Here is a 24,408-nt window from a genome sequence, read left to right as displayed (position 1 = left end):
CCCTACGCCAGTCCATGCAGCATCTCTCTCCACGCATATAGTCGCGACAGCAGTCCGCCCTATCGCCTTTCTCTGACATTACAAAGGAGACCGCCCTCTCTCTCGGCCTGCCCTAACTAGCGCACCCACGAAATGCAAATGCAAAAACGCTCCGGATGTGAACTTCCTCATATCAAACGCCAAGTCTCGAACACAACAAAAAACAAAGCGATGCCATGTCCATGTCGACATGTTCGTCGGAGAATCAGATGCGCCGTGTCCTGGTTCGGCTCAGGATGAATGCATCTCTAGCCGAATGAATTCGTACAAAGCAACCCAAAAGTATCGAAAGAGTGAGGTACTCGCTGAATATGGGTGCCGTGCCTCGCTCGTTGCCCTCAAGCACCGAGCTCCGTGACCGAAAAGGTACTGGGCGTGGTGGGGTGGATAGATTGTGTCGATGGAGGGCCTTCCCCGAGCTTCGACAACGACTCACGCTGCGACTTCTCCAGCTCACGCTGGGCCCTCTCGGCCTTACTGATGCGAGGCTTCCGTGTGGTCGTGCCGCCTCGAGAACCAGGGCCTCCTCCGCGACCAGCGCCACCCGATGAAGCACCACCACGTGTGGTGCCACCTCGGGTGCCCATGCGACCCCCTCTGCTCCCACGTCCTCGCTTGGGCAACTCTTGTCTGCAGGATTGTCAGTAGGAATCTTTTCACAGTAATCACAAATACGTACCGCTCAGGCTTCTCCACCTCCGGGACCAGTGGTCCAGAGTATACGAAGAATCCATCACGGCTTGCCGCAGCTTGTGCCTCCCAAAGCATCTCCGAATCATCAACAAAATCATCATCTATGTCGTAGTTGTCTTCTTTCATGATGCGCTTCTTCTTCGGCTTGGCTTGAGCATCGACTCCGCTCGCCACGCCATTCTCGAGGTTGCTGCCCTCGTTGTCGGACATGTCCGACATGACGTCGTCAGAGTCGCGACCTGACTCAGCCTTCTCCAGGTGCGCCGCAGCAGCAGCGATGCGCGCTTTGCGATCACGATCCGCCGCGAGACGAGGGTGGAGCGCATCCCAGCCAAAGCGGTCCTCCGCAAGGCGCAGAAAATTGACGTACTTGTTCGTCTCGCCGACCTGTATCGGGATATCGAGGACAATTGTAGGTGCTTGGGTCTCCTCGCCCGGCTTCGCACGTCCAAAGTCGAGGATGGAGCGGCCTTCGCCTTCCTGCATATCATCGAGATTGTCCGCCCGAGGTGTCGACATTCCCGTAGCTGCTTTTTGCTTGGGCGATGACCTTTTAACAGGACCGTTGGCGATGGTGGTGAACTGGCTCTCTTTGATGACAGGTTTGGGCGTAGGTGTCGGTGCCGATGTTGCTTGCGCTTGTTCCTTCCGGACATCAGCGGATCGAGGCGTTGAAGTTTCGGTCGGCAGGCGTGAAGGCGGCGGCGGGAATACGTTGTGACCCGTGGCGAGGCCTTGCCCTTGCCCTTGCCCTTGGCCAGGTGACCGCTGGGCCGCTGATGCATGAGGGTCCAGCAAGCTCGCGATAGAAGGTGACCGTTGAGCAGCGGCAGGCTGTGCTTGGCTCGGGGCTCGCGGTGACCCGGTGTTGGAGGAGAATCCCATGGACTCGCGAACGGGATCGTACTTGCCATCACGAATCGGGTCATAGCTCTGACCGCTTGATCGCACAGGCATGGCTGTCCCAGCAGAGCTTGGAGGGCGGGCTGGTGTGTCGGAGTTGAGGATGCTCTGCATGCTATTGGTGAAGTTGTCGCGTTTGGCAACGACTGGTGAGTGGCGCTGGTCGTATGGCGTCTGGGGCTGTCCAAGCTGGTGGTGAGGCTGCTGAGGTGCACTGTGTTGGTGTTGCTCGGCCCGCGAGTACTGAGGAACTGGCTCATTGGGTGCGCCAAGTGCGAAAACCTTTGACGGGCCGGCGTTTTCAATGCCATCCAAGTCCGCATGTCCAGTTTTCCTCTTGCGCTGCGAAGATGGTGCGTTAGGATCACGAGGCTTTCTAGGCTTTCGCGTCTTCTCCGCATCCGAACCTTCCCCTCGTGGCTTCATTGCCATGCCAGGTTTGCGGCCAGGCTTCTTCCTGGGCACGCCGGCAGCTGTCAGCTGCACCCACTCGCCGCTGATGAGGCCATACTTGCGAACAGTGCCGTTGCCTAGATCCTCCTCCTTGGTGGCTTCAATGACATAGCTGTTGTCGGAGTTCTTGGCCCGCTGATCATCACTGACCATGATCTCCTCGTCCATCTTGGTACGGCCGGCTGCAGACTTGGTGAGTCCCTTTCGCGACGGCGTTCCAGGTTCCGACAATGGTCCCGATGGGGGTGATGATAGTTCTCCAGGTGAAGACTCGTAACGCGACGTGTCCATCACGTGGTGCAAAACTTTCTGTTTCCCCTCTGTCTCTCCGAAGAATGGCTGACGGCGGTCGCGAGACCCTGCTCCGCAACCGCGTGCCTAGCAATTGGGTGATCAAGCGCAGGAAACAGCCATAGACGGGAGGAAGACAAGAAGTAGCTCGGAACCAACTACCTGGTAGAGAATAAATGTGTCAGTACCATACTACGCGTTGCAACGCCAGAATGAAATGTGAAAAAGGTGTTCTTTGGGGTCTTGAAGCAATGCCGTGACGTGCATAGGCGGAATAATTAATTGGGCTGCCTGACGTCGAGATATTTGGGGAGTGGAGCCGGGGTGGGAGATATGGGAATAGCCTCACAAACCTCGAGTCGGTCAGGCACAGCGCCTAGCAGCGATCAATTGCGCGACTGGACGCGTTTTCAGGCTGCAAATCAAGGGCTGCGCGTGTGCCGCAGGCGTGAATGGATACCGCGAAAATCAAGTAGAGAAGTTGCCGCACAAGATGTCGGTGTTCTGGAAATGGTGCAGACGCGTAATGGCGTTGAAATTGATGGTTAAAGATGGTGCTGGTGGTGGGATTGCGTGGTTTTGTGGTGGTGGTGAGAGGAGAAGTTGGGAAGGGGAAGAGAAAGGCAGATGGGGAGGGTATCGAAAAACGGGGGATGCTCGCAACGGCTAGAATTGCTTGAATGGAAATTATCAGCAGCAGCCGATGACAGACACGCAACAAATGGGCAAGCACTTTTCAGCCGGGCCACCGACCGAATGCAAATGGAACCACAGCCAAACCAACTAATAAGCCGGCAACAAACCTCGCGGGGCAAGGCAAGGCAAGGCAAGGCCAGCCAGCCAGCAAGAAGGGGGTCCACGGGGTTTCCTTCCTCAGGCAAGCAAGCAGGCAGGCAGGCAGGCAGGCAGACGGTGACCAAAAGGAACTGGCGCGCATGCCCAGCAAAGCGACTGGACCGACCGAACGAACGAACGAACGGAACCTCAAACTCTCAGAAGGGGCACGTTATTCTTTCCTCCCGAACCGAGAAGGGACTGTAGTAGTGCATCTAAAACAGCCAACCAGCGTCCCGGGGTACACTGCCTAGCACTAGCGAGAGCAGGGGTGGGGTAAGGTATCTGATGCCAGATCGGCGGCTGCTAGTGCGGGCTAGGAATAGTCAGCAGTCGACTTTAAAAACCACAAGTACCGGGTCAGCTCCTCGTTCACATGGATGCACGTTGCGCATCGTCGGAAGAGCACGAGTTTCGACGTCGCCTGGGCCTTCTCTAGACGCGAATGCTCTTCGGACGCGTTGTTTCAATCAGTTGGCAACGAGAACGTCCGGCGAAGCTTTGTGCATGCAACGTGATGCAGACCTCTCTGCATGCACGGGATCACGGCTGCTGGGGGGCCGCCCGCCGGTGCCAGCCAGGCACACACGCAAGTGACAGGGGTACCCCCCATCTGCCACTGTGGTTGGTCACACAAGCGCGATGCGTCTAAAGTGCGACTCATCGCGGCTTCCAAACTGGAGTCTGTGATGGGCATTCCACGTTTGAGGTGCCGCAAAATTACATACATCATGTGAGTCTATGCTAACACCTACTCGATGATCTCATTGTCAGCCTGATCATTCTCTGCTTTGACTTCTGAGGAAGCATCCCCATGAGTCTGTGCCATGCGAGTGCCCGACGCGCGCTGCCGCCGGCTTGGGTGCGGTAGGGCTCGCTTGTTCACATCAGACATTAGAAGCATGACAAAAAGAGACGTCGCTACTGTGAGTTGATACCAGTGCACTATGTGCAATACTTCCCACCTTGGCGGTAAAAAACTAGTTTGCTCCTCTAGGACATGGATTCTTGACAATTGTCGCCAGAACGGATTGACCGAAATGTCCGTCAGAAATAGCAGCTGATCGGCGCTAATGCACATGTGATGTGGCTAGTGCGTCAAGTTGTGGCGGTGATCATTCAGTCTGGTCCTTCGGACAGCGGGTAATTTGTTTAAACGGAGGGATAATAGTAGACATGTAATAAATATTGACTCGACTACAGCAGTTCTTTAGACTTGTCCACTCGCCCTGTTGCCGTGCGAACTGAAGCTTTGCCAGATAAGGGTAATGATAATTGGTGTACCAAAGTATACAAAGATGAGTAACAAACAATAGTGCCAGCCTCTGTCCAAAAGCTTTAAATCAGACAACAAGAACTTTCCTTATACAAGAGAACAGCTGAATCTGTTCATTCTGCATACTCATGTGACACCGTTGGCTATTTAGACACCCGTACTGTCTGAGAGGGTTATGCCCAGATAAGTGCTTAGGGTAACCCAAAAGTGACGTGGGGTGTAACCCAATCGCCGACACTTGACGTCGCCATCGCAAAAATCTCGAGCTGAACCAGCACTCCTCTCTCTTCATCGCACGCGCAAGACAGTTCGCACGCACTACACATGGACCCGAGCGCGTTAATAGGCGACATTGTGGAGCGCGATGCCTCCACGAAACCTGCCAATGATTTCGCAGAGGAAGCCGTCTCCAGCACAGGCTTTCCGCAACACAAGCGACGATGGAAGAAGGCGTCTGCGTTCAAGCAACGGAGAGGTGCTGGCAACGACGAGGAACAAACATCACAGACACGACCCGCGCCGAGTCAAGCGACACCGCAATCAACGGAGGCGAATGTGAAGATGACATATGACGAGATAGAGAAGCAGAGGATTGACGAGGAGAACCGTCAGAAGCTGAATGATATGTCACCAGAGGAGATCGCAGAGGCGCAACGGGAGCTACTGAGTGGGATGAATCCCTCTTTGGTGCAAAGACTCTTGCAGCGAGCTACTATTGATGTCTCCTCGTCAACACCATATGCTGCGAAGCCTGATGCGGAAAAGGCGGCAGGTCCAACTGCGGCAGCACAAGCTGAGGTCACTTCGAAACCCAAAGTCAGATTTGCAGAAGCATCAGTAGCCGATGAAGATGTGGGTGCGCAAGAGCAAGATGATTTCCCCACAGGACGTTTCAATGTGAACCTGTCCGACGACTACGATGAGGACGCGGAACCCACGCAGAGGCCAGACTTGGATGCCATGGAGGACCTTCCGCACAAGACGCATTTCCCAGCGCCGCCGCCCACCGATCTCGATCCGAATGATCCAAACTTTCTCGAGTCGCTGCACAAGAAATACTTCCCGAGCCTACCCAACGACCCAAGCAAACTCGCTTGGATGGCACCAGTGCCCACACCCGACAGCACGGCCGACCAAGAATCACCGTATTACCCTCATGAAGAAATACCCGTGTCGGCACTGCGCTTCGACTTCAAGGGACGTTTTCTGTCACCAAGGGTCAGCCGGGCTATACCATCGTCCAAGGGCTTGCATCATCATGGTGAGGCCCCCGAGGCGGCTGGCTACACAGTGGCAGAGCTAGCACATTTGGGACGCAGCGCCGTACCTGCGCAGAGGTGTATCGCATATCAGACTCTGGGGCGCATTCTGTTTCGGTTAGGGAAGGGTGAATGGGGCACGACGGAGAATCATCCCATTGCCATGGGCGTTTGGAACGCCATGAAGAAGGGCAGAGTGCTGGACACGCTCAACGAGGCTGCTTCCATAGAAGGAGGACACAGAGGTAGCCAAGCCTTTGCCACAGAGGCGCTCTGGTTGTTTGAGAAAGGCGGCTGGAAGGAGAAGGTCAAGGGCAGATAGATCCACGTCGAAGCAAGGGGTGCCAGGAGAAAGGACTGGAGTTACCCTGCCCAAAGTTTGTTCCTCCAGATTTAGTGATGGTGATGATATCTCCGCGAGTGTGACTGATTACAGTTACCAAGTGATCACTCCATGTTTCCCAGGTTGAATGCAGCTCTCGACAGTCGATAGTTTCCTCCTGGTTGAACCAGACCAGAAACATGTGATTGGCTTTTTCAGTCACTGTAGGCCCCTCGAAGGACGGCCCCTCTTCCACCCAGGCCGCTAAACCCGTTTGGGCCGGCCACTGTGACCAGTGCGGGTGGTGCAATGGGAAAAACTCAACGAGGACACAGTCAGTTTCTCGACGGCTTCTTCTCCTTCTCTTCTCTTCTTCGTCGTCGTCTTTTTTTGCCAGCGCACCGCACCGCACCGCGACAGGCCTCCGCCTCGCCAATCCGCTTTTCCCTTCCTCACATCCCCTTCTGTGGGCGATTGTCTAGTTTTATCGTCTCTCGACGCTCCCCGCGGCTTCTCCATCACTCTCCAAAGCCAGCCAGCTAGCTACGTGCTGTACCTTGCTTCCCACCCACGCCCGCGTGCTCAAAGCCCCGCCATCGTCTGCCCATCGGCGGACTCTGCTACGGCTTCCCTCACGCGTCTCTTGGCTCCACTGAGAAAGCAACAGTCGATTCGCCAGACTTGAAAGGCGTACGTACTTGCATCGATCCACGGCCGACACGTACACTGTCAGCCAGCCCTTCAAACGCCTGCAAGGCTCACCGCTTGTCGAGCTACCACGATCGGTCCCTGTGCACCGATCTCGGAACGAGAACACACTACAACAATCCCCACGTCAGCAAACCACTCGCGGTAGATACTGTGCCTTTCACTAGCCATGGCGTCTCCACTGCAGTTTGCCTACCGAACCCAGAAGACCATTGGTCTCTTCGATGCGGCTCCGTCATACGAGCCGGTCTCTGGGTTCGTCAAGCCTGAAGGAAACCTCCGGTGCTGCGTGTACTCCCCATGCGGTCGCTTTTTTGGCTATGCCTCGTCCGAGGCTGTCACTGTCGTCGACGCCTCCAAAGGTAGCCAAGTTCTCTACCTGCCGCTTCTGAACGTCTACGAAATTGGCTTCTCGCCCCGTGGCACCTATGTCATCACATGGGAGCGACCGAGCAAGGACGAAAACGGCGATGCGACCAAGAATCTGAAGATCTGGCGCACGTCTGAAGATGGCGTCGCGGGCGAGGACAAGACACCCGTTGGTAGTTACGTGCAGAAGCAGCAAGGCAACTGGAACCTGCAGTACACTGCCGATGAGAAGTACTGCGCGCGCCTCGTGACCAACGAGGTGCAGTTCCACGAGAGCCACGATCTGATTACTGTGTGGAAGAAGCTGCGCGTCGAGGGTGCTGCGAACTACGCCCTTGCGCCCGGGTCCCAGAACCACGCTGTCGCAGTCTTTGTGCCTGAGCGCAAAGTAGGATCCCCGCTCCTCTGCTTTTAGATACAATGCTAATTTCTCCTAGGGCCAACCCGCTGCGGTCAAAGTCTTCAACGTCCCCATGTTCGACAGCCCGATCTCGCAGAAAACTTTCTTCAAGGGCGACAAGGTGCAATTGAAGTGGAACAAGCAGGGCTCTAGCCTTCTGGTGCTTGCGCAGACAGAGGTCGACCGCTCTGGCAAAAGCTACTATGGCGAGACGACCCTGTACCTCCTCAGCACGAGTGGCGCGTTTGATGCTCGCGTGACGTTGGACAAGGAAGGCCCCATTCACGATGTGTCCTGGTCCCCCAATGGTCGCGAGTTTGGTGTCGTCTACGGCTTCATGCCAGCCAAGACGACCATTTTCAACCACCGCGCGATCGCCCAGCAGACGTTCCCTCTGGGTCCCCGCAACACCATCATTTTCTCCCCCAATGCCCGCTTCGTCCTTGTGGCCGGTTTCGGTAACCTGGCTGGACAGATCGACGTGTACGACATGCAGAAGGACTATCGCAAGGTGTGCACCATTGAGAGTGGCAACCCCAGCGTCTGCGAATGGAGCCCTGACAGCAAGTACATCATGACGGCTACCACATCCCCTCGCCTACGTGTGGACAACGGTGTGAGACTCTGGCACGTTGGTGGCACAGTCATGTACAATGAGGACATGATTGAGCTCTACCACGTGCTGTGGCGCCCAATGACCCCAGAGTCGGTCGCGAGCGGTGACGAGCTGGCACCGATCCCGGTGCCTCACTCCTCTGCTCAAGCCTACCAGAGCACAGTCAAGACCCCTAGCAAGCCCGTGGGTGCCTATCGACCCCCCGGTGCTCGCGGTGGCGCCACTCCGCTGCACTTTAAGCGTGAGGACGAGGGTGGTGCTGCTCACGTCGTCAGCAACGGCACGCAGAATGTCGGACCCAATGGGTTTGGCCGCACTCGCCGCACTGTCCCTGGGGCTGAGCCGACCGAGACGCCTGCTGTGAGGACCGTACCAGGAGCTGATCCAGCCGGTGAAGACGGCGCTAAGAAGAACAAGAAGAAGCGCGGCAAGAAGGGTGGCCAGGGAGGACAAGGAGAGGGAGCTCCTCAACCTGAGCCCAGCGGTGGAGCCAGTCTCGCGCCGCCCCGAGAGCGTAATGGTGCTCACGATGGCGGTCGCAGCCCCGAGCGCCGCGGTAACGGACGAAGCCCGCGCGACGCATCCCGCAACCACCGCAATGGCCGGAGCCGCAGCAACACCCACCAGGGCCGGTCGCCACAGGGCCGGTCTGGTGCTGCGGGTAACATGAATGACCAGGCTGCCTCCCAAGATCCTAATGCGAAGAAGGTGCGCAGCCTGCAAAAGAAGATTCGGGCCATCGAAGACCTCGAGATGCGCCACGCCGGCGGCGAGAAGCTGGAGGATACCCAGATGAAGAAGATCCACACCAAAACCTCTGTGATTAAGGAGCTCGAGGCACTTGGCGGTGAGATCTGACCGGGGATCACAAAAAGAGGGGCTTGAAACACAGCATCTCGTGGCATCGAGCCCGCAACGCGCAGGCACGCACGCATTCACCGACGGCGCGGTTCTTTGGAAATTGAAGCTGCGCCGTCGGGATGATCTGCGCTTGCTTGGTTTGCTGAAGTAGAACACTTCTACCTTCGTTAGGGTCTCAGGATAGTCCTGCTCACGTGAGCGCCCTACCTGGCCTGATGGTAAATTGCAATCAAAATGCCTATTTGATCACATGCGTGCAGTCGTAGTCTGTGATGCCTGACCGTACGGACGTGAGGACTTTGGGATGCCATACCGATAGGCCACCAGCGAGCGTGCAAGAAGTGCTGGCAGAGGTAGTTCACGCCACCGTGAAGAGTCTTTTTGATCAATGTCCAACGCAAAGTGTGCCTTGCTGTACTCTTCCCATGAGCTTGACCTGAGGTGACACGGCTGCCCTTTGTTAGTATCATCGAGGCCAGTGGTATCTCTGCCGTCACGTTGGCGTGTGTGGCCTCGCTAGGAACAATGATATTGGAGAGTCAATACCCGTAGCGCGATGCGATTAGGTATGCAGATGTCAAGAATACCTTTCCCAGGATGCTGGAGAGATGCAGAGATCAAGGGCCAGCCCTCCTGCCTACCATCTTTCAACCGATAAGCCCATCGTCGGCCAGATAGCCTGGAGCAACCTTCAGCCCTGGGCGTTGCCGTTTCTTATCATCGTCGTCTTGGTTCCATATCAAGCTGATCACCACCGAATGACTACCGTGAACTTGGCCACCGCAATGCTATCCCGCGTGTATGACAGTGTGACAAGTTGCCCCTGACTTAGGCTCCCAGACACTCACCTTCGGCCAATGCGAGTGTGAGAACATTGACAGAGGAATCTAACCAGAACGTCTGCTATGAAAACTCAGTCCTCGTGAAACAGTCCGTCTTATTTTACTCAGGTTCGAGGTCCCTCTACTGTCTTGCGGATCAGACCTTGAAGATGATCCTTCTGTGGCACTCGGCCATTCTTGCTCCCAGACAGAGAGATGGCTCATCACCAGCTGATCCTGGCGTCGTACGGCAGAGGATGGAGATCTGCTTGATGTGATTGTTTGACAGCTTGAAGCCTGACGTTATGTGTAAGCGACGGGCTCTGGACCTCTGGCGTCCATCCACATCGCTCCCATAGGGACACTTCACCTATCTCCTCCCATACTCGCCGTGACAAACGCGACTTGACGTCCGCAGTCTCTTCTGGCTTCACTCTTGTGTTTCGTGCTGTGATATAGCTTGAACATTGGACTCGCACCGAGAACGAGTGATAGCCAGAGGCATCTTGCGTATGTTGGCTGGCTCTCGCATAACGATGTGAGGGCACGACCCAAGCATGCCTGCCTGTACTAAGACGGCTTTGTTGGACACAGAAGTCCTGGTCAAACACCACATACACGGAGCATACGTGCCATTGAGCTTACGCAATCTGCAACGACGAGTTCCGAGTGCCAGCACATCACCCGGCCGATACCCACCCAGCGGTCACTGTACCATCTAATCCCGCATAAGCAACAAGAGACGGTCACGACGGCATCGTCGAGTCTCGGCAAGCGTCTCGATGATCCGGAGATGGCAGTGCCCATCCGCTGCCCTTACACACGGTGGGGCGCATGCTATACCAAGGCGCCTCAATGTTCAGGCCTCAACGAGCGTTTGATGCAGTCACGTCCCGAGAACGTCTTGACGAACATGATCGTCCCGCGGTTCTCATATCCCACAGCGAGGTTCACCACTACGCACTGAATAGCGTGCGCGTCTACGTACAAGCGAGCGGAAGGGTGGATCGCCAACTCCGCTAACCTCGAGTCAGGTAACGAGCCAGAAGTCCCTCGGGCATGACATGGCCTCCTTGTAAAGAGATTAGAGGGTGATACTTGCAGAAAACGCGTCTAGCCTACGTGTTGCACGATGCGCGCTAGGGTACGCGGCCGACAACGAGGGCACTACTCTGGCCATTGATGAAGCCAATGATGATGATATCGATCGGTCGCCGGCGGCAACAAGTCGATGGGGAGGAAAAGAACCGATTGCGCAAAGCGACGACCGGCTCTGAGGCTGTCGCGGACGAGCGCATGATGTTTTCACGTTGGCGATGCCACGTCGCGCATACAGCTGATGGCGCTACGTACTAGCTGCACAGAGGATCGATCAATCGACAGGGTCCTGCCTGCGAGGTTATTCGCAGATCTAAGGATCACGTTCAAGGCGACAAGGTTCATGTTGTAGGATGTCGAGGACTCGCGATTTGGAGACAGCGTGTGCTGCTGGCTCTGGTAGGTCGGCCACGATCAACGAGGGTGCTTGTCCGAGGAGGGCAACTCTGCAGGCTTTCGTACGCAACTCATCAATAGATAGCTGCACGGTAATAAGCTGAGCGTGACCGCCACTTCGGCACCAACAGCAGCGCATGACGGGCGAGAAGCAATACGAATGGCGAGCTGGCCCGGGGGCCAGAACATTGCCGACTCGACCGTGAGTTTGTCCACGAATGGGGCTGACGATCGAGGAAGCCTGTCTATCCCCTTGCGCCCTCTATCAAGAGACACATGTAAAGACTCGTCCTGGGAGAATGCGGAACGAATGGCAGACTTGCTCGCTGTCACTGTCAGAAGGAAGTCCGAGCCAAATAAGATTAAAAACAAAGAAAAATGCCCGACCCCCGAGGTCCCTTGTGCATGTGAGTTGAATCAAAGTTCAAACCGTAGATAGACGCATGCAAGACGCTTCGGCTGGCTCCGGTGAGAATGGGTCGGTTGGTCAGGATTCAGCCGTTATTTTATTATTATTCATCTTGTGCCACTCGTCGAGTTCAACAGTCAAGCTGGCGTCAGCCACGATGGAACTGGAGGGTAACGTCCTCTCCATCCTCTTCACCAAAGTAGGTACTCGGGCGCGACGTGTGGGATCTTGATTAGCAATGGATAAGTACCTACTACGTAACTCTGATAGAGAAGTCGAAAGCGTCAAAAGAGGCTCAGCAGCGAAATAGAAAGCACCAGTAAATTAATTAATCCGAGCACTTTATCACAGTGGAGACTACGGATCCGAGCAAGTATTGAATTGAATGGGGCGATGGCCGATGGGCTACGGAAGCCCCCTGGTCAACCTGGGAACAGGGGCGCGACCTCGTCTACGTAGGACTCTGACGAAGAGCCTATTCATGTACCGGACAGAGGCCGCGATGAAGGTGAGAGCGACATAGCTAGAAAGGTTGCGAGTATTTGTCGCGTATTTGTGGATTGCGCTGGTAACGCAGCAGTAGCAAGACGGAGTAGGTAAGGTAAGGTAGTCTACAGACTATTACCCCGTACTAACGTTAGGCTGTTCAGCTACAGCCTGCAGGAGCGCGCCACATGATAAGGCTGAGTGCTGCGCTGCGTATAAGACTCAAGACCGCGCGTAATCTCGCCTACGCAAAGAATTGCTCGTCTGGTCCTCTGAGATTAATAAGAAAGATAATGCTAACACAAATACTAGCTAAATTACAGGAGGAGCCAAACGCGAAGCCCTTGCTAGCCAGCGCCAAGTGCTAGCTCAATTCGACCACAGGCCCGACACCTGGAGACACTGGTGCCCTGGGACAACCAAGCTAAGCACGTACCAATGAGTATTCGGCTAGATAGAATTTGGCAGGCGAATGGCTTCTTGAGCGTCACATCTCATGTCCTTTCGCAAAGAAAACCTCAATCGCGATTTGCTGGCGCGGGATGACATTTGACGAGAAGTTGCCGAAAACCACGCACTCGGAGTCAGCAGTATGTAATTACTACGTACCCCTGTAATTGACTACTAGCAGGCTGTGGCTTCGTGTGCGACTGCGTGCTCCTTCGATTAAATTGAGGCGGCGACCGGCACACCGGATAGGCGGGAGCTTCCATGGGGAAAGTGCAAATTGAAATGCAGCACCCTCGCTTCCTTCCCGTGGGTCGTGGTTCTTTTCCGCGACTTTCGTCAAGCGCTGGACGCGATTGTTTCAAGGCTACGTCACGATGCGCTCATTATCGCGATCTAAAGAGGAAAGCAGAGACCTTTGTCACGTCCGTTGACCACTTTCGGTGATTACTTACACAATTGTGAATTAGGTTCGCTGTGTTGTTTCAACGGGCTCAAAAGAGCCAAGGCCTGCTGGGGTTTGAAATTGATCTAGGGACCGCTGCCCCCATACCCACGTATCAAGCAACACGGATTGGGCAGAGGAGCTCTGGGCAATGGATCCTGGAGCCACAAGGCCGGAGCAGTATCTCCTGGCGGTGCTTGCCTGATCAATGAACCAACTGCAAATGATTCAATGCGTACGCACATATTCCGCAATATGAGATGAAGGGTTGCGGCCGTCCTGGGAGGACGCGCGTATCAATCTCAACACTGAAAAATCCTCTTTCTCTGTCGTGGGCCCTCTTTCGCGAAAGGATCGAGAAAGCCAATGCATAGCACTTACACGAGGTGTAGACCCACGTCCAGCTCTAGGTTGATTCGCCGATAAAATTATCAAGCAGCGCTGATCTCTACGAAAAGCCGCAGATCACAGAGGTCCAGACGCCATTGAGACTGTGGCGTCGTCAGCAAAATCGCCACAAGTGAGGGGAGGCAAGCCACAGAAAGCTGCGCCACATCATCTTATGCGCACCCCCCTGAGTTTGCGCCACAGCGACTAGACCAGGCCAGACGGGCTACAGCCGCCTCTGCCGGAGGTCAAGACAGACACAAGCATTTCTTGGCTCCAAGCCGGTGATTGTAGCGACGCCTCCGAGATGGAGACAAAGAACCTTAGCAGAGAAGTGCATACCCCTTTGGAGCTAGTAATCTCAAACTGTGGCTGCCGCATGGGCCATTGTCGAGCCCGGACCCTGCCTTCTTCTTTTCAAGACAAGCCCTAACAAGCTGTGAAAAAAAAAGGAAAAAAAAAAGGGTCATCATGATGACAGTATCCGTGAAACTAGAATTCTCGCTCTGACGAGGAACATGGTCAAGGGTAGCATTGGATATGGCTGCACTCTGCGTCAAACCAAGTCTGCTCTGTTGGTGTTTAGACATGCTGGAAAGGTCATGTGGCACGTTCCATTGGCGTGTGGCTCGAACAACGTGAGACTGTCAAAGTGCTCGTTTGGCACCCTGACTATGAGCCGGGCTGGCCAATGATGGCGGCCGCCTTTCACAATCGCGAAGAACACCAACGTGGGGAAGCGCGCTTGGAATTGGAGATGGTCTTCTCGTGGCTAGTTTAGCGTGGGCGCGGAACCACAAGTGCTCGTGCGACCTCCGTCGAATATACATTCTTTCATTGTGAATGGGGAAAAAGCGACGAGTGAATAACTGTTGTCCAACAGCGCATAGACTTCACCATCCTTTCGTCATGTTCCAGTCCTGTCCGCGTCTCGCGCAGGAGAGTTTCCGTGTCGGCCACTGGAGGTTGAGGTTCAAGAAGTCAGTTGGTTGTGGGATGCCCCAGGGCCCAGCCAGCCCATGGTGTGGCTTGAATTCTTAGCACTGAACTCTGCTCGGCCGCGTGCATCCACTCTGCCGGACAACGTTGGGGATTAGGGCCGAATTTGATGCTCATCAACAATTCACGATTGACCTATCTGCCGATTCATCCCATTCATTTGGTCGCTTCTGTGCGTTTCTGGGCGATGTTGAGCCGTCAGGACACAAACTTACCGTATCGGTCGACAGTCCCGAGTTATATGCGGCCTGCGGAGGGTCGAGCAGGCAGTGGTTGATATCACACCGCTGGAGAGCTCGGTATACCGTACTACTATAATATAATAGAGCCTCGGTGCTATAGGGGTGCCACGCCACGTCGGCCTGTACCCGCGCGACTGGTCCTGGACTCCTGGAGCAGAATCGACCGATGATTGGGTGCTGGGACGCGAAACGACTGGCTGGACCCGGTGCGCCACGACAGCAAACGATGCCAGCATCTGCATCTGCTGCAGGAGAGAGGTCTTGAGGCGTTTCTGGACCGTGGTTGGTCAGCTCCCCGGGCCAAGGTGTCTCCTGACGGACATTGGCCTTTCAACGACCCTTGACACTTGCACGTTCTTGAGGAGTAAGGACTGCTGCTGCCACAGCGGCCTTGGAGACTAGAGGCTGGTGTTGCGCTGGCGCCAAGCCAGAGGGACGCCACACCCACGAGGCTTGAGAGGGGATAAGGCCCCTTGCAATCAAAGCACCGTGACCAGCCTAGAGCGGGGCCCGCCACCAGTGGCACCAGCACTCGCACTGGCAGTGGCACTGGCTGTGGGGGGTGCGACGTGGGTTGCGCCACATTTAGTGCGACCCCCCTCCAGCCCAATCCAACAAGCCTCATGTCCAGACCAAGGGCCCAGTCCTGGGAAGGCTGCTGGGCAGGAGCCTCTGAGGCAGCTGGGCAAGGCCTGGATTCATCCGCGGCCAGCGGGACCCCTGTCTCGAGCGAAGGCTCTCTTGCACTGCACTGCGCTACAGATATGGTATGTAATGTGAGTACAAGATGATGCCACCGCCAAGTCACTGCAGAGAGCAATTGGCAAGTACCTGACCACCCTGCCCCTAGCATCTCGCGCAGGCATGAGCGACCTCGATTGCAGCTTTCAGTAGGTTTTTGCTCGTTCGCTCTTGCTCGATCGTTGTCCACCTGGGTCCCAGCTACTACTGCCCGAGTCTGTGCCCATTTATCCATCCCGTCCCGTTTGTTGCAGTGCCTGCACATCATTCATCATTCTTCGGCGGGCTTCGCTGATCACACACCTACCCAGCATTACTCACAAACCCCCAAATCGGCTTATTATGCTCACGTATCCGTAATGGCACACTCACTGTCAAGACGACTAGTACCCAACTAAGAGAACTCCCCCGGCTCCCGATCCCTCTGCCTTACCGCATTCACCTTCCCAAGTACTTTACCCTTCTGTCCTGCTGCTCGCTTGCCCTCGCTCGCTGCCTCAGCCACTTTCCCCCCCTCACCAGCTCTCATACTACGACCAGACGACACCGGGAGTTCTACCATTTTCGACGAGTACCGACGACCCTGGCTATAATATCATTCCATACTTCGCGTCTGTTATTACGTCGTCTCTTGCTTCGATCACACAAAAGCTTCGCCCTTTCCACGCCTGTGTCCGTCGCTCGACTATTATTCCTTCAAAAGTTTTGGCATCGCTTGCTGGCGCATCAGCCTCGTCCACAGCCTGTTCAGACAGACCGAACTACAGTGTACCCCCAACGGCCTTTGTGTGTGCATTTTCAAAGTAACCTCACTCGCGCCTACAGTGTCAAGCTTGAATCTTGTCATCATCAAAGACAGGTAAGTCGAATTCATCTCATTATCGCGAATCCACCCCTCCAGCTCTCGTATAACGGCCTTGGACACAGCTAGAGCGCATTGCTCAGCCTCTGCCCATTGTCATCCTATACACCTGCTTCATTCTTCTTCCACAATGCTCGTGGATCGCCAGCCATTCACTCTCGATCTCACGCTTCTGGACTCATGCGTGGCGCATCCACTCGATCGTTTCAGATTCCTCCTAGCCGCCCTGCGGCTAATTCAACTTCATCTTCGCTTTGAGAACTCAGATCTCTTTGAAAACAATCGCTGACGTTTCATTGCGCTTGCTGCAGGACGTGAGCTGTATTTGTTCGCTCTCACATGTAACGCCTCTCGGCCTTGTTCCAGTCTTTGAATTGGGCGAGGAATTGGGGACACCCCACGTTTCGGATAGAGCATATCGGTTCTGTATAGGCTCTGTCAAGTCTTAAGAGATCTTCTCTCTTCTACGGCCGAGGCCGTCAGTTCCGTCATGTTTCGACAAAGGTGAGTCAAGCGCCGCCCCTTTTCCGCTGTGGGCGCCTCGTGCTGACTGCCATCCAGAAGAAGCTCTCAGAAACCAGCAGATGCGCTGCTGGCCAACTTTCGCCAGCAATTCCCAGAACTGGGTGTTGCCGGTGGGGCACAAACTGACCATGTTGCGGCGGATAACAACAACGACGCGACATTGGGCGAGCCTCAAGAAGAAGGGTAAGCTACTGCGGTTTCATGATGAAGACAGAGTAGCTGACAAGTACCAGGGCCCCTCACATGAACAATGCTCCTTTCCATGACCACGACCCGACGCCTCGAGCGAGCAATGAGCCCTGGAGGTTCACGCCCTCCCTCATGGACCCCAACTCGTTCTCCTTCAACACCTTTGCAAACGCACAACCGGGCTACTACACGCCTACTCCAGGAGGTACCAACACGCTCTTCTTTACGCAGCAACGTGACTTACAGACTCCAGTCGGCATGACAGCGCCTGGCCTAGAAACCCCCCTGTCTATGTCGGCTGCTGGTGCCATGAACACCGTACCGGGTGTCATGGATATTGGGGGTTTCCAGCCGCTCCAGCCTCACCAGATGCACCACTTCAACCCCTTCGTGACGGCGCCTCCTCCTCAGAGCTTTGCCCCTTCGTCTTTTGTTCACCAGGACACAGGTTACGAGACGATGGACGCTGATGACTCCCCGATACGGACGAATCCCTCAGATGAGCGCATGCCGTCCATCGACTCGGCTTTCCAGGAGCAGACTCCCATGATGGCCTTTCAGCAAGGACACATGCCCTCTGCCGCACACTTTGGCGCCGTTGCCTTGCCCATGTCGGCCGAGAACTTCCGCTTCCACTCAACCCTGAACGCACCGACAGCCATGATCAAACAAGCCGACGAAATCCCCGTGACGTACCTGAACAAGGGGCAGGCATATCAGCTGTCGATCATCGACACGCGCGCCTCGCTTCCCCTGGCCCCTGGAACGAAATTCCGCACCTTTGTGCGCGTCTCGTTCGAGGATGATGAACAACGACAGAAGCCCGGAGTTTGCTGGAGTTTGTGGAAGGAGGGGCGCGGGGCCAACGAAGCTCATCAAAGAGGAGGGAGATTACAAGCGGTGGAGTACGTGGAAGCGGGACAACCAGGCGAGGGCGACGATAAAAGGACCAAGGTGGAGCTCGAGTCAGCATCCTTCGACGGATTCTCTGTGGTCTGGACGCCTGGAGCCCATGGACAAGCCGACGTCAACATTGCTGTCCGTTTCAACTTTCTCTCCACCGACTTCAGCCACTCGAAAGGCGTCAAGGGCATCCCAGTACGGCTCTGCTCCAAGACCACTGCATTAGGTCCGGATCCCGCACAACAAAGTCCGACAAGCTCCCCGGCCGAGGTCTGCTACTGCAAGGTGAAGCTCTTCCGCGACCATGGCGCCGAGCGCAAGCTCTCTAACGATGTCGCCCACGTCAAGAAGTCGATCGACAAGGTCAAGCACACCATATCGCAAGTCGAGAGCGGAATGAAGGACTTCAGCAAGAGGAAGAGAGGCGGCGGCGGCTTCCCTGGGAAGCCCAAGATGGAGATGCAGCGCCCGGGCAAAGTTCAGAAGCACAAACGGACATGGTCCATGTCCTCGGCCAGCTCAGCCGACGGCGGTCACGGTGGCCAGGGCGCGCGGAGTCACATGGAGGACGACTTACATGTCAAGCTACGGACACTGCAGGACATGTTCTCGAGCCCAAGGCCAGTCAGTGTCTTATATCTCCGCGGCGAGGAGCACGACGACCCCGATGCGCACCCCGTTGTCATGGCAGGCGAAGAGGCTGAAGCAAAGGCCGAGGCGATGCCACGAGACGGAACTAATTGGCAGGCCCGCGGCGCGCAGGAGTCGAACACTGCATCCATGGTGTCGCCAGCACCCAGCTCACTATCCATCCCATCGCAGAGCTCAGGCGTGGCTCAGGGACACAAATGGCAGAACTTGGACGGTATCTCGACCGGCGAATCGACGCAAAAAGGCCCCGATCAGTCGCCCATCAAGATTCAAAAGACGGACGAAGAGGGCAAACTGAGTGGCTGGATCGAGGCACTTGGAGTTGACCCAAGCTACCGACCACCCCCCGAGCAAACACCCAAACCGTCCGCATGCTTTTACATGCTGCGACGCGAGAATAAGGAGGCTCCCCCAGCGGCTGGACAGCTCCACCACGCCGTGTACTTGTACGAGCGCAGCTTGGCCGAGTTTAATCGTCGAGTGGCCCACAAGTTTGGCGTCGACGCCAGCAGGATCGAACAGACCATCCACGTCCTCCAGAGTGGTCTTGAGGTGGTGGTAGACGACGATGTCGTCCTGAATTTGAGGGAGGGACAAGACATGACCCTCGATATCGACACCGCACCAGCATCTGTCAAGCGCGAATGGGACATGGCCGTGGACGAACCTTTGGCAGACGAGACGACCACGACGACGACACAAGCACCGGCGCCCAAGCTTGTCCTTCGTGTGGCATTCTGATTCGATACATCTACTCTTTCCTTACCATGTTTGATACCACGGACCGACCGAGCGATCTTTCTTCTTCGACACGAATGGGCATGATAGATTTCTTTTCCCTTGTACTAGCAAGGATATCAACGATGACGGACACATATATGAAACGGCCGTATAACAGGACGAATGGATGGGTGCCCCCCAGGGAAAAACGAGGCTGGGAGGGCAAAGGCGTTGACGGCTGTCATTTGATTTCTGGTTGCTTCCAATATACCCCCGCGCTCACTGGGAAGCCTTGGCTTTGGTAGGGAAGGGGCAATTACGTATTCTTTTTTATCTCTTCACTGGGACGCACGCTCTACATACGAGATGGCAGAGACCTGCGTATCTAATCATTGTGTATCTAATCTACTGGTCCCTCCGGGGCGCTGGAGGGCGAGGACCTGCAGCGTCTCAATAATCCAAACCAGCTTTGATCATAATTACCGCTCGTCACTGTTTTTGATTTGACATGCAGCCGTGGCCCCTGCCTCGTGAGATGGCTAATTGTCACTAGGCATGGGATATCTTGTGATGATTCTCTGACCAAGCGGTCTATCACTTGGGTTACTAGCGCGTGTCGCACGAGGGCATCCTTAATCAGTGGTCCTAGTCTAGTGACCAGTCACGATGCGACACAAACATACCGTACCTATGAAGGACCGCAACGATACATTTGAGGTGTTTGCTGTTGTTGTTGCTGTCTTGGTCTAGGGTGCCGTCGGGGACCGATCTCCGAGGAAAAGGATGCAAGGCAGGCATTGCATGGTAAGATTGCGGGAGGAGGGGGGGACAGGTCACTGGTGAAACCGACATGCAGCGCCGTCGAGCAGTCTGCTCATCAGTGCTCAGTGATTGCCGATGTGCCCCGCCTCCCTCGGCAGCGAAAGAAAGAAACTGATCGCGATGGCGATGCTTTGTCAGTTTTTGCCGTTTCGGTTCCGTGACTGTTGTCGAGTTTGCGCACCGCCGCTGAATGGACCACCACGTTGCCGGTCCAGTCACTTGACAAGATAATAATAGAGGACGAGACTGGGGACGTTGGAGAAATTGAGGCTGAAGGAGGGGGGCGTGTGTCTAGATCTGTACGTAATTGCAGGGGGGAAGAGTCGACCGGTCGCCACAGTGGCTTGCGCGCGCTGCACGGATATAATTAGTAGGCTCTCTCTCCGCCGGGGGACTGGAGCCCACGGGCCTGGCCACGGTAATTAATTAGCCTCGCGTTTCGCGGCAGTAGGTGGATGTAAAAGGGCGGTCGTTTCGGCACATTTATTGTGCTGTGGTGAATCAGCTGATGCGTCTATTAGGGTCACAAGTTCTGTCTAGTTCACTTGGTCCTCGAGGCTCAATATGCTTTACATTGAGGAACACAAAGCGCACGTGTCGTCGAGAAGAGTCAATCAAGACTGGAGGTGCGCGGACTTCGGCGGGGGTGGACCCCTTTGTCTTGCCCGTTTTGGCATGTGAAGTGCCCTCCCGAATTACCACCGCACGGCGTAAGTGTGGCGAGTGACTGGACTGGAGCCACGAAATTCGAGCTAGCGTCCGACGCTAGTGTGGCTTGAGGGGCGGGTGGCGGGACGTTGCAAGCCCTGCGGCGGTACCTCCTGTAGGAACCGAACGTACTCGCGCGCACGTAGAGAGCGGCGGGTACTTTTGAGCGCTGGGCCGCTGGGGTTGAGTCGAGTACGTTGGACAAACTAGTATGGGACAACGCGAGCTGTGCGATGGAATGGATTTCTTCATGGCAGCATGTATGCGCCTTGGGCGGCCTAGGCTACCTTTGGAGGTGGGTTGGGCAAGAGCGGCCTATCTGGACCCTGCAGGAAGCAGGTGCTCAGCTGTGCAACTGCAACGTGACCGCTCGTGCGTACGCAGATCTATGGATGGATGGCTAGCGGTGCAAACATTCATCCTGACGGACGTCACTGACGACTGCGCCTCTCTCACTGGCGATCATGACACAAACGTCTTCGCTTGCGGCTGGTTTGATTCTAAATTCTGGCCCCTCCCACCGGCGGAAGTCGCCGAGGCTGCCGGGAATAACAGTGGGACTGATGCGGACGAAAAGCCCGGTGGGGAAGCCGGAGACCCAGAGGCTAGCGGGGGTACAGCGAACAGGGGGAAAACTTTATTACAAGCGATCTGATTCTGGACCGTGGGAGTCCTTTTTTCTCTTTCTCTGCCTTTCTTTCTTTTGGGGCGCTATGGCGATCGATTTCGGGATGGTCCAATCCACGGGAACTTTGAGAGACGGCAGAGACGAGTGAAGAAGATGGGAAAGGGAAAGAAAAGTTGAGCCAAAAGGGCCTTTTCGCTCCACAGCCGCTGTCCATCTCTGCTGCCTGCCGTCACCCAACCTGCGTGTCATTTGTTGATCCAGTCCCATTTTCCTCACCCCCCAGGACGGGCGACACGCGTCGTCGTCCATTGTGCATCAATGCAGCATGGACAATGCACCAATGGCAGGTGCCGGGAATTGCGCCCCGTGTTTCCCCCTTAACTTAAGAGTGTTATTGGGCGCCCCGGGTGAGGTGAGTCCAGTACGAACGTTGGGACTGCCGATCTTGTGCATCTTTGCCACATCGCGTGTCAGCCACACACACACCGCCTGTGGCTTGGTCGAGGGGGCGATTGGGTACGAAAAGATGGGGCATTGAGGGGGTTGCATTTCGCGCCGATAAGCCACAGACATGACGGCGAGGCTTGACTGACTGTACGGGGTCTTGGAGGGCCCCCGGTTCTTGTGTGGCTTGACTCTCCTCTTCTACCGCGAGCGAGCTGTTCTGGTGGCTGTGACCGTGGCTGTGACCGTGGCTGGTGGGTGGGTTTGTTGACTACAGCGAAAAGGGGCCACGCAGTCTGGAGCTGCAGCCTGCAGGGCGCACCCAACAGCTCAGGCAATCGATCAACAGCATCAATATCTTCTACTTTCTCATGTGCTAACAGACCCGGATCACAGTACGTCCCCCTTTGTTTCAGCGGTGGTGCCAGCGTCAGACGCACGGTCTGCCTCCAAACCATCGTATGTGGCAGTCTCCAGCTGTCTTGCACGCAAGGCCCTTTCAGACGCATCCCGTGTGCGAAGATATGTTACGCGACCCCTGACAAACCAGAACAGGACAGACAGCACCAACACGACAGCGAACACGCCAATGGCCCAGTTCATGTCGGCCGGCGCCGGGTTGGGCGCGGCGGGGAAGAAGAAGAAGACGGTCGTGATGAGGCAGTAGATAATGGAGACCCAGTTGAAGGCCGTGCCGAACCTCCCCAGGGAGAACTCACGAGGAGGCATCTTGTCGCGGCCGACAGCCAACAGCACAGCAATCGGGATGGCGTAGGAGATTGTGAGGGCGATGGTGCTGACGGACAGTACGGCTGCGAGGACAGTGTTGGAGAAGAGATACAACACCCCGATGAGGCAGATGATGAAGCACTGTAGCCACAGCGCGCGCGCGGGGACGTGCCAGGTGCGGTCGACGTGGCCAAAGTACGAGCCCCAGGGCAGACCGCCGTCACGCGCAAAACCCCAGGTCAGGCGTGATGCGGAGGTCATGACGCTGATGCCCTGACCGAACCCGTTGAAGAGGAAGAGGACCGTGAGGACGACGCCGCCCACCAGACCGAGTGCGTCGATCATGACCTGGACAAAGGGGAAGCCCGTCGCGGAGCCGATGACACTCTCAATGTCCTGGATGCTGAAGACGACGCAGATCATGAAGACGAAGCCGGACAGCGACCCAAAGGCGACGGAGAGGTACATGGCCATGGGCGCGTTGCGCTTGGGGTTGGGCACCTCCTCCACCATGTGGATGACGGCGTCGTACGCGGTGAGGCCGTAGGCGGACTGCACGAGGCCAATGAACCACACGACCCCGTCGCCCCAGCCCGTCTGGTTGACCCAGCCGCCAAAGACAAAGGAGGCCGGCTGATAGTGCAGGTCAGGCGTGACGCCGACGGCGATCAGCAGCGCCATGCCGATGAGGACGAACAACAGGACGAACCCGGCGCCGACAAAGTTATTGAACCACGGCAGGGTCTTCTCGGAGCGGCAGGCGACGAGGTTGAACCCCGTAAACAGCACGGTGATGCAGACGTAGACCACGAACAGCGTCCAGCCCTGCGTGGCGCCCGGCCAGTCCGGGTCGAACATGACCTTGACGCCGAGCAGGAGCTCTGTCATAAAGGCATTCTGCGACGCTGTCAGAGCCCACCAGCCAAAGGTGTTGATCCACGCGGTGAGGTAGGACGCGAAGCGGCCCTGGGGGGTGTCCCACAGCCGGGCGACCCAGTACGCCTGGCCGAGGGCGGTAGGCATGCTGCTGCACAGTTCGCCCAGGGACGTCGCGATGCACAGGTTGCACCCCATGACGAGGAGCAGGCCCCAGAAGATGCTGACGGGCCCGCCAATGGTCAGCGCGGCCTCAAGATTCTGGGCGACCACGGCCCAGGTGCCCAGCACGCAGAAGGCGAGCGCGAGCATGCTCACCAGGTCGAATTTGCGCGTCAGGGCCTCGTCGTGACCCAGGGCGGCGAGGTCGCGCGCGTCCGTCTTGTTCTGGGACATTCTGCCCTCGGCGAGGCCCGTGCCGGCGGGATCGACGGGTTTGGTCATGGTGTGAGGTGTGTATTGTGGTGTCGCGTGCAGGGTCTCGGTTGGTGAAGGAGGGGTGAGATTTGGTCGGTGAACACGCCACGAGTGTTCAGCCAGTGTCAGTGGTTGTCATTTCCTTGTGACCGATGGGAAGCAAATCCAGTTGCCAACCGAGAGACAGAACGGCGCGCGATAGCAGACACAGTTTATACCAGACGGTTGTGTCGCGAGACCGGCACGAGGGGTCCTGCGACCCGGGCACCACGAGGGGGCCCCCCTTGATTTCCCCAGACTCCAGATAACGGGATGCAGGTGCGTGGGCACCGGAGAGATAAGACCAAGGGTAATACGTATGCAAAGAGATTGTCTCGTCAATTGCTGGTCGTGTCGTAGGTCGACATCGCAAGCCATGCTGTACGTGCCGCGTCCAGGA

At 56.2% G+C, this 24,408-nt stretch overlaps 5 protein-coding genes across 5 annotated transcripts; 3 read left to right on the top strand and 2 right to left on the bottom strand.

Annotated features, from left to right (window-relative positions):
* Positions 1 to 50: 50 nt before the first annotated feature.
* F5Z01DRAFT_361339 (uncharacterized protein) lies at positions 51 to 2,458 on the bottom strand. The gene is made up of 2 exons (XM_046259305.1): positions 719 to 2,458; positions 51 to 669 (listed from the first exon to the last, which is right to left on the bottom strand). The coding sequence occupies exons 1-2, from the start codon at positions 2,377 to 2,379 to the stop codon at positions 378 to 380; spliced, it is 1,953 nt and encodes a 650-aa protein (XP_046114528.1). The 5' UTR covers positions 2,380 to 2,458; the 3' UTR covers positions 51 to 377.
* Positions 2,459 to 4,743: 2,285 nt separating this feature from the next.
* Positions 4,744 to 6,244, top strand: F5Z01DRAFT_665967 (RPAP1-like protein). Its single transcript, XM_046264200.1, has one exon. The coding sequence runs from the start codon at positions 4,814 to 4,816 to the stop codon at positions 6,068 to 6,070; it is 1,257 nt and encodes a 418-aa protein (XP_046114527.1). The 5' UTR covers positions 4,744 to 4,813; the 3' UTR covers positions 6,071 to 6,244.
* A 536-nt stretch (positions 6,245 to 6,780) lies between these two features.
* Positions 6,781 to 9,124, top strand: F5Z01DRAFT_361269 (putative eukaryotic translation initiation factor subunit eIF2A). Its single transcript, XM_046259303.1, has 2 exons — positions 6,781 to 7,535; positions 7,585 to 9,124. Exons 1-2 carry the CDS (start codon positions 6,948 to 6,950, stop codon positions 9,019 to 9,021), a joined length of 2,025 nt encoding a protein of 674 aa, XP_046114526.1. The 5' UTR covers positions 6,781 to 6,947; the 3' UTR covers positions 9,022 to 9,124.
* A 7,723-nt stretch (positions 9,125 to 16,847) lies between these two features.
* Positions 16,848 to 19,366, top strand: F5Z01DRAFT_683837 (CP2 transcription factor-domain-containing protein; the record flags this gene model as incomplete). The annotated part of the gene is made up of 3 exons (XM_046265886.1): positions 16,848 to 16,861; positions 16,919 to 17,065; positions 17,116 to 19,366. 3 exons carry the CDS (start codon positions 16,848 to 16,850, stop codon positions 19,364 to 19,366), a joined length of 2,412 nt encoding a protein of 803 aa, XP_046114525.1.
* A 2,840-nt stretch (positions 19,367 to 22,206) lies between these two features.
* F5Z01DRAFT_361017 (choline transport protein) lies at positions 22,207 to 24,161 on the bottom strand. The gene has a single exon (XM_046259302.1). The coding sequence runs from the start codon at positions 23,994 to 23,996 to the stop codon at positions 22,338 to 22,340; it is 1,659 nt and encodes a 552-aa protein (XP_046114524.1). The 5' UTR covers positions 23,997 to 24,161; the 3' UTR covers positions 22,207 to 22,337.
* Positions 24,162 to 24,408: the final 247 nt, after the last annotated feature.

This window comes from Emericellopsis atlantica (assembly GCF_019669845.1).
Source record: "Emericellopsis atlantica unplaced genomic scaffold F5Z01scaffold_35, whole genome shotgun sequence".
NCBI lineage: Eukaryota > Fungi > Ascomycota > Sordariomycetes > Hypocreales > Bionectriaceae > Emericellopsis > Emericellopsis atlantica.
This window is presented reverse-complemented; position numbering and strand designations above follow the sequence as displayed.